This window comes from Nothoprocta perdicaria, unplaced genomic scaffold (assembly GCF_003342845.1).
Source record: "Nothoprocta perdicaria isolate Ctin4 unplaced genomic scaffold, notPer1 scaffold_38, whole genome shotgun sequence".
NCBI lineage: Eukaryota > Metazoa > Chordata > Aves > Tinamiformes > Tinamidae > Nothoprocta > Nothoprocta perdicaria.
The window spans coordinates 2,543,295-2,556,694 of NW_020455621.1; the positions used below are offsets into that span (position 1 = coordinate 2,543,295).

Genomic DNA, 13,400 nt, shown 5'->3' on the forward strand with positions numbered 1-13,400 from the left:
TATAAGAAGCCTGCAAAATAATATCAATAATTACACCTGGGAATGACAACAATACATTTTATTTCTCACCTATATGATTATTTTTCATTGTAATGAATTTACTATTATTTGCTTAAAAAAGATGATATATTATCACGAGGGACTGTATTTTGGGAAAAATTTAAGTTTYGTGTGGTATAGTGTTCTACCACAATATTTCTAAGCAGATATTCATAAATCAGAACTTAAGATCATTTCAGAATCTCTTTCTGAATTTCAGAAATCACAACTGATTATACAAAATAGAATTAAAAAACCCTTGAAATCATGAAAAAGCTTGCAAAATATTTATAGAATGATTAAGYATATGCCATAGTGGACCATATTAACAATTTCAAAATAAGGATTTAGTATGAAGTAGATATGACTGTTCTCCTAAGTCTAATATATTAATATGCCTATGTCAACTATGAATCAACTATTTTGGGGAAATCTCAATCTTCTGCTTTAAAAAAGTGATAAAAGCATCTAATGTTCTTAGTAGCAGAAGACATTAAAAAAAATACAAAAAGAGAATAACCTAAAAGCTCAAAACTCAGAGGAAAAATGAAGAGAACCTCAAACATATTAGCCTGTAAAATTTGGTATTAAAGTCACACTTTTTCTGGAACCTGACAAAATATTTCTGAATACCCAAAGTGGGCAAACTGCAAATGATTTTAGAATGTGATTGAAGAATTTTGTGTAAGTACTTTTAGATTTGTGGTGAAAGGAGAAGGCAGTTGAAATGTTCTGGGTAAGAGATTTTTTTCAGAACGTATTCAATCACATTAAAGGATAATTGCTGCTTCTTAGTAATAAGCATGAACCTCTCTGAAGAGTGTTGCTGCCTCTGGAATAGACATGCACTTCTGAAATACCTCCATCCCTAATACACAGAAACTGTTACCTGTAGGCACAGTCTCCCACCTCTGCAATCATACACCTCTCATAAGTCTTGCTTCTTCCTTTAGAGTACAGCAAGAACTATGATATCTTGCTAAATACAGCACTCCAAAGCATGTGAAACACCTRTGTGAAATAGATAGGAGACTCTGTTTTCTTAAGCAAAGCATGAGGCCTAACTCTGCTCCGTGTCTGCACACTTGACTGAATGCTACAGTTCAGCCACAGCAGATATTCTCAGCCATATCTCTACCATTTTATTTTAAAGGACTGACGATATAGGTGGAGCCTGCTGGAAGTTTATGTCAGCTCTAAGTTGCTGATGGTGTCGGAACATTTGTGTTGCAGCCAAMACACACATGGGCTTCCGTGGGCCCTGTCACCACTGTTTGCCTAACAGTGACTGCAACAAGTCATACYGGCCAGAGGCACCAAAAGGCACCGGCCAGAGGCAGTGAAGGCATCCGTCCTTCCACCGTGCTCTGTCATCCCAAAACTTTCTGTTGGAGGCTTGTAAATGCTAATGATATTTATTTATTATTTCATTCCATTCAATGGGATTTTATTTCCAATGTTTTTGAAAGCTGTTACTGATCACTACTGAGTAATATAAATTGATGACATGAAAATATCTTTGTGTGCATGAATTGAAGTAGCACAGCTGTTATGACTGCATAMAATAGTTGCCAAACTAGATCAGCGAAGCTTTCATTTGCCAGGCAGGTAAATTAAACAAGAGAAATCTTCTATTGTTTAGATAGTTCAAAACTGTCTAATATTATTAATAAACATTTTTGTTTGTTTCTAACGGTATTCTGGTATACATGCACAGTAACAGCATTTCCAAGCTTCATGGAATCCATTTTGTCCCTTCAATTTTTATTTTCTGTCTACTGTTGCCAAAGAACAAATTCATTTTATTTCTTCTTAAATTGTATTTTCCTTATAACTCACAGATTTATACAAGGCAGYTTTTATAAGCTTTAAGTGAGATGCCCAAGATGAAAAAGTTTTACGATGCACAGAAAGAGAATATTTCTGTTTTATTGTATAAATATTTTCCTTCCTTCTTTTCAAGGCTGAAATGAGTTTCTAAACATACATTTAACTTACAAATATAAGTGAAAAGTGACATTATTGGATTCATAAGAGACCTAGTGATCCTTACTATGACTTGTTTCCTGCAGCATACGGTAGCATATTTGCGTAGTTGTTGGAGAGTTTTCTCAGAGATTTGCTAGTCCCCCCCTCAGTCTGCAGGGATTAGACCAACTGCTCCTACATCTCAGACATATTCCCTAATCACAGAGATAAAGTCATGTTCCCTTCCTCTTATTCCATTGTGGGCCTTACGACTCTGCCCAGTAGTTTCACCCATTTCAATGGAAAGCTTCAATCCATTTTCAGAGCACCCACTATCCCTCACTTTCTGCACAAACACCCGAGATGCTGGAGCACTGGGCAGAGGAGGCAGCATTGCCACCAACAGAACTTTGCTCTTTTAGGCTTTAGCACTCTTTAGCAGAGCACTTGGGAGTCCACATGAATATACATATATCTCCTGTGAGTCAGGGGTTTAAGCTACAGAGAGAGCACAAATTCACATGTATCAAACATGGGTTTTGGACTAGGGAGGAGTCCCTTGCCCACTATTTAGACTCTTCAGAAGTACACTGAAATCTCTCCTCTGCTTTAACAGACAGAGTAGGCCTGGATCTTTCCCAGTGGGATTTGTAATTTAAGTTGTATTGAATTATTTTTAGCAGACAGATAGGGAATAAAACAGATTTGGTGACTCAACTCTCTGAACATATGCTTTAGATGTTTTTCATAATTATACCTTCAAAATTCATTCTGTATCATATTCCCCTCTTTTATAGTTCCTTAAAAATCCTAATAATAAATTCACCTATTATAAGAAATATGAAATAAGATGACACAATTCTTCCACATGCAACCTACATGCCTTCTCTCCTCATCTATAATTCCAGAGATCCAATTACAGAACACATGCCTGGCAATTTCATATCTGAACAATGCCTGTTTTGCATCGCACAAACTCTAAAATGCATTTGGCATGCCTTAATTTTGGTGGCCTACTTAGAGTTTTTATATTTAATACATGATATAAAAAGATTTGATAATTAAAGGGAGAGGTCACAAGCTTAAATGCTTGGACTGTCACTACTGAATATTCCTTTTTAGCAAAGTAAGCTAGAAAACAGAATTAGTCTCTTTCTTCATGTCTATTGATGGATGARTATCGTCTTTCAGTTCTTGAATTCCAAATATGAGCACTTAGTGTAGTAGGCACAAATTCACATAGCACAGATGTCATGCAAAAATGTTGAAAATGTGTTTTAGTTTGATATCAATTTGATCTAAACTCAGGATATGTTTAGGAATTGTTTAATACCTTATTACGTTATGTACTTAGTATACATGAGCTTTCTCTATTATTCATCTGAAACCAGTGCAGCTCAGCTTAGTCAAGAGGATTTATGGCCTACTTCAGGCTGAAATTTGGAAAAATGTGCATGGTACATTCATTAATCAATGAGACCCTTCTTTTTACAGTCTATATTTTGTAGCAGACACTGAAATTGGATCTGTTTAGGGGAATCTTCTAATTCAAAAGGAGCCCCGCAGAAATTCGTTCTGCTCAGTCTATGGATTTTATTCCTATTCTTTCATGACATGACTTCTAGAAAGCCACAGTTCTCATTTGAACCACCTTGTAATTGTGGTGATCTACATTATTGAAAGTATACATTATTGAAATCTAAATCTCATTTAATTCTAAGTTTTTGGACAGGTGTTTTTCAACCAGAAATACAAAAAGAGTGAGTATAAGTCAAAAGACTGTGTGGTAACACAATTAGAAAGTATAATAGGAAGTTAAGTCCTGTAGATAGCTACAGAAACAACGTTAATTTCACTTCATCTGCAAGAYTGTGAGGAGTTAACTTTTTTAAACCATGCAGTTACATGTGAATAACATGAACGTTAGAGTCAATAACTTGGGAGGTAATGAAATGGATAGTATGCAGACAGATTTACTACAGAAACAAAATTATAAATAGCAGTTTGGAGAGAGTAAGACACAACATTTGATTTCCCCCTGTGACTGTGGCCTAAATATGCTCATGGTTCGCTATATTCGCAGTACTATAGTTATTAAGGACTGGAACTGGCAGTGGAGTTTTGCGCTACAAAGAAAATACTATATTCCACTGTGAGTACAAACTCACTCTAAATATCTCTATAATCTAACTTGCTAAGTGAGCCATAATAACTTCAAACACCACTGTTTCACTAGACATTATGTTACTTAAAAGTTTTCTATAGGGAGGAGTTCTCTTGTCCATCAATTTAATTAAACTGATTCCTGCTTTTATTTTTATTCTTTCCTAAACCAATAAGCTAACAGTGATTTTTGCTAGGGAATTAGCACTGAACAGAATCAAAGACTGGACCTTTTACTAGCATACTTGCAAAGAGGAAAAAAAGCCTTTGCCATTTATTAATGTATTCAAAAGACTGTTACAAAACTTTACAATTTAATTATTGGAAGATTACAGAACTGCTTCAGTGCTTCTCAACTGCATTAAATAAGCTGTACGTGCAAGGAGTAATAAATGAAATTGTTAATTTTAGTGCATCCTTAGGGAATATCAAGGGGGGGGGTTACATTATTTAGAGCTCCAAATGGATTTGARTTTATATACAGTAATAAATCTTAACTACATTGTTAATTAACCCTGCCTCAAGCCCCCTTTTACCTCAGGGGTTGAAAGACACAGTGTCTGTTAGGATAACTCACCATTCATATTCTTAAAGATGTTTAGGACTGGGAGGATTTGCCGATAATAGGGCACCAAGGCCTCCCCCACCATGTCGGCTGACACCACCAGGTGCTGGAGGACTTTCAGCGTGATGCAGATGACCTGTCGGTTACGAAGGCTCAGTGCATCTGTGATGTAGAAAGAACCACAGGCAGAAAGAGCAGAATTAACTTCTAAAATGTAAAGGGAGGGGGAGGAGTCCTCTAATGGACAAATTTAATTAAACTGTATGCTACTGGGGATTGCAAGTGGGCCTTTATTAGCCGCTTTGAAAGATCCCAAAGATGGATTGCAGTCCTGATGTTATAAAACACTGCCTTGTCTGATTGTTATTTGTTCCCGCAATTTGTGCTGACTCTTCAGTAACCCAAAGAATGCAGCTCATTATTCCCTCATGCTGCCAGTGTAATGCTGGCCTGGTCCAAAAAAAAAAAAAAAAAAAAAAATCAGTAAGTACCATTTGGGGCCAATGGCACCATACAAATGCAAGACAACCTGCAAAGGTTGACAACAGATACATTCTAGTGCAACAATTAGCCTATTTGTATGTTTGTTCCCATTTATTTTGCAATTATTTTATTCATTTAACAAACAATTCTAGCTATTCGGAGAATCAGTACAATGAAGCAAATGTTTATAGGAAAGGAAAAACAAAAAAACCTTGTAGGCTTTTCAAAAAAAGACAAACATTCTAGAAAAAGAAAAAAGATTTCTTCTTGCCTACTTAGATTTTTCTCTAAAAGCTAAGCTTTCAGTGTCATGCTTTTAATCTTATGACAGTAACATAGTTCATGAGTATTGTTTGTTTCTGTTCCTTCTTGGTTTTAACAAAAGAAAGTACTTTGCATTCTCTTTTGCAATTAAAAATGAATCATGCTTGAAAAGTTTTGTATTTCTTTTTTCTTTTTTTTTTTTTCCAAAATCTCTCTAATGGTAAGGCCTCCCTTGAAATCATGCACTTGGGGGCAATTGTCATGTTTGGGATGCTATTACTTACTTGTCTAATTCTTCAGTGCTTTACCCACTTACACAAACCTTTATATCATTGCATTGTGAAAGCAAAATCTGTAAAAGCTAAGCTCAAATTCAATGTCACAGATGTCAGAATCACTGAAATATATGAAAATGTGACAATATAATCTAAGTATAAACATTTCAAATAAAATATAGTCACAAATACAACTGAATTTGAAGAAGGGCTACTTGCTAATAACTTCCCCAAGAACTCTCTCTTTTTGCTTAAGTAATRGGATAGAGCATTTCCAGCAAAAAATTTTGTCACTATATATAGTATACATTGTTCCATAGGGAATGTGGTAGCATTCTGACATGACAGTGATGTCAGTTATTCCACCTCCTCAAGCAGGGGCCCTGTGCCTCATTTGCTCATTTTTTCATGAATACTGATGGGTAAAAAACATCATGAGGATGGGAAGGACAGATTTATTGCATGACATGAGGAAACAAGTCTTGAAAATAAACTAATAATAAGTGATGTCTCTTTTCATGCCTCTTTGCATGCTTACTAAGAGCACCTTAACAATACTCTTGCTATATGACAGTGAGGAAGTCCCAGGTATAAAGGGGCTCTCGTGCATCACAGGGCAATTCCAACTCATTGAAGTGATATTAAGTGAAAAATTACTGAGATTAGGATGTATATGTAATGTATATTATTAAACTGTCATAAGCAGAACTGAACTATGAGGGAAATCACAACTATTCCCTGTAATTTTCAATAGAAAAATTATTGTAAAAATTGTCTTAGCAGGTATCATGACCTCTCCGTCTTTAGCCAATGCATATATTGTACCCACTTCTATGAATGATTCTTCCTGACTGCAGAAGCAGGCCTCTAGGATGAGGGCCCTTACTTTTTGGCATGCAGAGAGAAACATTTAAGTGAGAATGGGCTGTCCAAGAACCCACAGGAAGTCTTTGTCTGCAGAAACCTTTGTCTCCCAAAGGTTTCCAGACAGTTTCCAATTTTCAAAATTCTGCCCTCTGCAAAGGCAGCTCTGTGCTGGGTGGACACTGGGACTGTCTCTTAATAAAATCAAATGTGCGAAMTGTGTCTGTGCAGCCTCAGTTATTGCAGCAATTGAGTACTTGCTGGGTCCAGAAGAATGTTTCCAAAGAACAGATCATCACAGAAATCATCATGCAAGTAAGGATAGATGAATGTTTCCTTACATCTGAGCTGTGCTACAGCGGTACTTACTAGAACCTTGATTGGTAATACTGGCAATTATTTCTTCTGCAATTAGAAAAATAATTCAGATCTCTATCCCTGACCTCACAATATTAGAACATCTTCTCACCAGTTTGACACACACAGCAAAAGAATTTGGATCAAGATGTTGAATGCCAGTGATGGATATGGTAGAACAGAACAGACTGCAGAATTTAAGCCTGAAGCCCTTCAAAATTGCAGAAATTTGCAGTGTGCGTTAGGAAAACACTTGTAAATATCAAAAGTAAGATCAATTTGACTGCAGAACTGTTGTTGTTATTATTAAATATTTGGACTGTGGCATGCATAACAGTCAACCAGCTCCTGGCTTGATTATATTAGGCACTGTATAAACATTTAATTAGAGACAGTCCATGCCCCAAAGATATATAAATTTTAAGCATATGTTTATTTTTAAAAAATCTGGTAATTATTATCTATGTACTACCATCGCTGTAGACCATTCTCCCACATGAATCAAGGGAAGAAAATTTTGATGTTATATAGGAAGTAAGTGCATTTCAACAGTCTGGAAAGCTTCAGTGATATCTGCAGGCTGCTTAAAGAGTAGCTAGTATGAAAGTACAATAAAGCACAATAACAGTTATGAAGTTTGAAAGTTTATTTGCACTACTGTGCACGTTTTTACAAAAGTATTTCATGGTGTTCTACATAAAGCTTCTTAGCAATGAGCTGATATATACCACAAATTCACTGGTAGCTGCAGTGAAAAACAGTTTAATTAAGGTGCATTTTCAATGTATGCAAATTTTGAATTTTCTTTTGTAAAATATTTTCTAGCAGCAGAGACTTTCCTTCACATATGTGCACCTTGCTTGCTTATCAGTTTAGGTGGAAGAAGCTTATGAATGTATCCAAAAAAAAAAAAAAAAAAAGACTATTTTAAAAAACTGAGATCATTTTCTGGAGTAACTCTTCTAACATTTTGAAGAAGAAGACCTAGAAGCAAACAAAGTTATTTTTGTTTCTATCTGGCAGGGTGGAGAATGCTATGCCAGTTTCAGATGTCACCTGTAATAGAAACTTCAATTCCTATGTTTGGAATTCATACATTCTGAAAGTCAGGAAACRTGATTGAAAATCTCCCAGTATACAGTGAGTCTTCCGCATAACACAAAGAATTTTCAGTAAAGACGTCACTTCAGAAATTTCTTTCCCAGACTGAAAGCCTAGACTTTCCAGAATCAAATTCTACTCCACAAATTTCTATCTTTTCCCTAACATTAAAGTTTAGGTATTGGTAGTTCAATTAAAATTATTTGGTAAATTATTCCCAGAAAATTTAAGCTCTCCTTTCAATATTTTCAACCCRTTTTTCTAATACACCTGTGAATCTACATTTAGAAGCACAAGCCAGTTTCCGTTTTCCATTTAGATCTCAAAATCTAAACTGAGTGGCSCACTTGATCTTGTTGATTTTAAAGCTTACGAGCTTCTTGGTCACAGAGTCAGGCTTAGACAACTACTAATATGAAGTGTCCTCACAATGTAATTGATACTCTCTTATCTTAAACAGCTCTTTGTACAAAGCTTTCAAAATGCATAATACTTAGCKTCCTGAACTGAAATACCACCTGAACTGAAACCAAAACCAACCAACCTCATGTTCTGCATTGTTTTTGAGAAAGATAATCTCCTGATCCAATGTAAAATATAGCTGTATAAATATTTGTTCCAGCACAACTGAAGTGATGTGTTGCAGTAAGGTGACAGGAAGAAGGAACTGGGAGCAAGGAAGTAAAACCCTTGGGCAGCTTTGTCACCAAAGACTTAGTTTTATAAAACCAAGTCTAAGGCACAGAAGAGATCCATCATTAAGCTACTGGCATTTGCAAGGGACATGATGTAGCAGAACAATGAAGACAAAGTCAAAGGCTTTTTTTTAAACCTTAATTGTACTTTTAATTGTAGTGCTTCCCTGGACTATCACCTGAACTCTATAAACATTGGTACTGCTCTATTAATTAGTATAAAGGTACAGCAAGAACACAGTCCCCAGAACCTTATTCTCAGTGGCTGTGTCAGTTTACTGAGTTCCCTTCTGTCTATAGATGTATGTTCCTTCCCTTGTGCTACCCTCAAGCTACGCAGCTGTACTGAGGGCTGTCTCCTTATAAACAGCCTTTTTATCACTGAAATGTGATACTCACTTTAAAAAGATCTGGGGAATTGAAAACCAGTAATACTAACATTGATASTGCAGAAATTAACAGAAAGTATTCTACTGTAAGCCCTTAAAAAATAAASATGCATGTGTACAGGAAAAGTTCTGTAAAACATTTTTTTTGAATTTCTAAAATGTATTTGACGAGGTGACGAGGAAAAACATTATTGTCATGGTTTTGTCATACAAATAAATAATTTTTAAGTAACAAGAAATGAGGGTAACAATAAATAGTAAGTTTTCATAGAGGAAGGCGTTCACTAGAAGAGCATTGACTCTGATCAGTGACTCTGATTTGATACTAAATAGGGATTATCCACACTATTGTCCAGGACATAATTCCACAGTTTACATGTGGATAGGGAGTAAAGGAAAACAGAAATCAGTTTGATGTAGTAATTTATTAAACTATTAGCAAGCACTCTTTAAGTCATATTGATGGAAGATTGTTCAGTGCGTTTCTCTGTATCTAACCCAGAAAAGATCTATTTTCATYAAGGAAACTGAGCTTTCAACAAAGCTTACTATATCCTTGATCTACTTTGTTAGAGAAGACTTTTTTAAAACCACAGAAACAACTTTTAAAAGCCTCAGAAAATAGAAGTCCAGTATTGTTTAAGACAGAGCTTATTCTTTTCTGACTCATCAGCGTTGGTCTGGCTGCAATTTGTCAGACTGGTTGCGATTGTGAAGAAAAAACAGTCCAAGTAACATTTTGAGCAGSAAGATGAGGACTGTTCCGTAAAAAAAGTGTTTAGCACAAGACTTGAGATTTGCTAATTTCTAGGCCTAAACTCAGATTATCTGCAAGTCCATTTTAAGATTCACAAAATGGAACAAAAAGGGTTTATGGTCAGTAGCTGCCCTGCAGTGCTTAAATGCTTAACTTCACATGATTTTCTTCATTAGCAAAGCTGTATCAAGAAGTTCCTACTGATCACCTTCAATTATTTATTCTAACTCCTGTGCTATTGCATGCTATTACTTAATTTACAGCTTCACTAGCTATTGTAAAAGTAACTCTATTTTTAAAYGGTTTTTATATATATWTTTTTTARTTTGGTCTATATCAGTAAATCAGACCACAGAGATGCTCTGCAAGCAATTGTGTTAGCACAATTCAGTTGCAGTGGAGTGTGGGAGCTGGATTTGAAGCTTGGATGTGAGGAGGTTACAGCTGTATGGCCAGCAAAGAAATTGTGAATGGAAAGACAGTTACTGCTAATAAAGAACAATAGGTGCCTTTGATAAATGACTAGGTACTTCTACACACTGTGTAGGATGTCCCTGATATTGTGCATAAAAATTCTGGAAAAGCTGTACCTAACATTCAGTGTTTATGTTTGTATGTGCATCTCCCATTGAAGGTGGGGAATTCTGCAATTTCTACAGGAATCCAAGAGCTGTGAAAGCCTAAGGAAAGCTAGTGAAAGGAATGATGACTTCTGTAACTTGCAATGTATTATGCTTTTCATTGCACAKCAAAACTCACCTATTAAATAAATTATAAACTGGATATATGCATTATTTCAATCTTACTCCAACTGTCTTCAGAAAAAAAAAATCTTGTGTCTCTTAATCTCAGTTACCTCCTTTTTGTTAGTCACTTTACTTTTTTGCATAGCTGGAAGAAAATTCATAGGAAGGATTTGGCTTACAATAACCTATGTGTTCATTAAATAATATAATTTTAAAGCTAAGTGTATACCTTCACAAAGTGTGAACATTAGGCAAGAGAATGTGTCTTGGAGAGCAAGATGATTTTCTCTTTATATCATTAAAATATAATAGAGCTATCTTATATTTAATGTCAAATGTCTTTAGAGAGCATATTCTCACTAATAGTTTCTTTTAATGCACATGCAGGAGTGAAAACTGCTTTTAAAAGAACTCTATTTATAGAGTTATTTTTCTGTCTTTCTTTTATCCTATTCCCYTCTGTCTCACATGTTCCCTTGCCTAACAATCAATTGGATTCTCTTTCACAGCAGAAATATGGTAGTGGTCTAGATGAAGACTGGCTAATCAGATATAGCTCACTCAGTGGGACACTTTAGAGACATTAATATGTATAAAACATAGCAGAGTTTATTGTGGATGCCACTGAGTCACAGAAGTACACAGCTCTGACTTTATTGCTATATTACACACTCACAGAAAAAATCAAAACTTCTGAAGACATACATTTCCAGATTCCTTGAGATGACAGCATCATTTTAAATATTAGTATGGCTTWAATTAGGGAGAAATTTTATCACTGATAATATTTAGACTTCAAATAAAATAATAATCTGTGTGTAATAAAATACAAGAGAATCATCAACTAAATTTAACTAGTAGATTTGTGAATGTATTCCAGGACCTTAAATTATAATTCTGTTTAAAAGACTATGTATCAATTCTATATAAATATMCTTACTTAGCAATCTCTTTCTAATGTTAAAAGCTATGTAGGAGCTAAAGCTTTCAGGTAATCATTTATAAGCTAAATTCAAGTCTCAGCAAGACTTTTAAATCCTAACTATGGAGCCATGATCATAATCTTGCAGTCTTTTCTGAAGGAATGATTTCAGCCTTTAAAATATTATGTTACTATAAATACATTTGGATGTTGCCTGTATCCAGATATGTTACTTTTTAATATTAAAAATACAGACTGAAACAAATCATATGATTTTCAGATAAACCATTTGATATAGTTAGTGGATAATGTATAAAAATCAGCTAAGAAAATATTGTATCACACTTCCAAAGACCAAGAGTCTATTTATTATGTTAAAGACTAATGTGGCAGTCTGTTTTCTCGGGATTAGTGCTCTTATCAAGTGATTGAAGGCATGAGCCTTATGGCCTCATATCTTAAAATTTACTCAAGTTAGCAATAATCTCCATGAAATGCACAAGCTGACTTGTTTTATTGTTTAATTAGCATCTTCCCTTCCCTCTCCTCCCCTCCCTTCCCCTCCTCTCCAGTTCCTTTCCCTTCCCTTCCCTTCCCTTCCCTTCCCTTCCCTTCCCTTCCCTTCCCTTCCCTTCCCTTCCCTTCCCTTCCCTTCCCTTTTCCTTTTTTCTCTTTTTTCCCCACATGTTCACTTACTTTTTATGGGGATAATGAGCTGAGGAACAACAGGAAGAATCTTGTTGCCACCATGTTCCAGCATGTCATGGATTCCTTGCCGAGCAAAAAATTCATACGGAAATGTCATTTCAGTAAGCCCATCAAAAAACAGAGGTAGGTAATAATGATAGTCCAKCTTCTCAATCTCTACCTGAAAATACAGAAAAAAGAAATTCAATTGAACAAAATCAATGTAATGTGATAAGACCAACAGGTATTTCATGCCATCTGCATAGGCCTCTTTGATAAATAATCATTTTCTTCRTATTTTTTGCAGGATATCAAGTCTCAATATGGTTTGTGGCCTAATTTCTACACTGCCCCATTCACTTGGTCTTTGGTTAGATTAAATTAGAGATTCAGATATCTGAAATCAGCATTTGAGAGTTTTCAATTAAGTCAGTTTCAGATTCTGATAACCTTACTTATGCGCTTCATTTTGTAAGTTGCCCACTGGAAGCAATCAAACTGTTTTCAGAATGATCTGCTTGTTTCCAGGAACAGAGAAAAGATCTTTACATATTCACTTTGTCGCTTGAAAAACAATAGGAAGAAGAATCTTATAGTCAAAAATCAAGCACTGTACAAATATCACCACCAGTGCAGAATTCCCATCTTTTTAGAATAACAACCTCCTTTTATTGATTCAGAACAGTATTTTAAAGAAAAAAAGAGCTTCTTGCATAAGAAGCCTCACATGTTCAAAAGCTCGCTTATTTTTTTCTAGTGATAAAACATGATCAATAAAAGACATTACCTACATATACAAACGCTGTTTTACTATTCCCATGAACACATTACAAATACATCAGAATGTAATATGATTTCTAGGTTCAAAAATATAAATTTGAGTTGTACACATGACACAAAAGTCYGATTTTGAAATAAACACCTCGAAAATCCAGGTATTACAAGCTGTTGTTGATCCAGCATTGCGTGTACTACTTGGTTCCAAACCCATCAGTGGTTGGCAACTGGCACTGCTGTGAAAAGGACTCTGATTTCTATCTCATTTCTTGAAGTGTCAGCTGTCTAAGCATAGAGCCAATTTTACTTAGCATTTTTGTGCTCTATAATAACTCCCACAATATGGAA

At 35.3% G+C, this 13,400-nt stretch overlaps 1 protein-coding gene across 1 annotated transcript in view; it reads right to left on the minus strand.

The window, feature by feature from the left end:
- The window catches only part of LOC112951977 (parkin coregulated gene protein homolog), a 100,521-nt gene extending 88,071 nt beyond the window's left edge, over positions 1 to 12,450 (minus strand). The window contains exons 1-2 of the mRNA XM_026044746.1: positions 12,285 to 12,450; positions 4,748 to 4,897 (exon numbers count right to left, since the gene is read on the minus strand). Of these exons, the coding sequence (XP_025900531.1) occupies positions 4,748 to 4,897; positions 12,285 to 12,393 (259 nt within the window). The 5' untranslated portion in view covers positions 12,394 to 12,450. The remainder of the gene's footprint in view (positions 1 to 4,747; positions 4,898 to 12,284) is intronic.
- Positions 12,451 to 13,400: the final 950 nt, after the last annotated feature.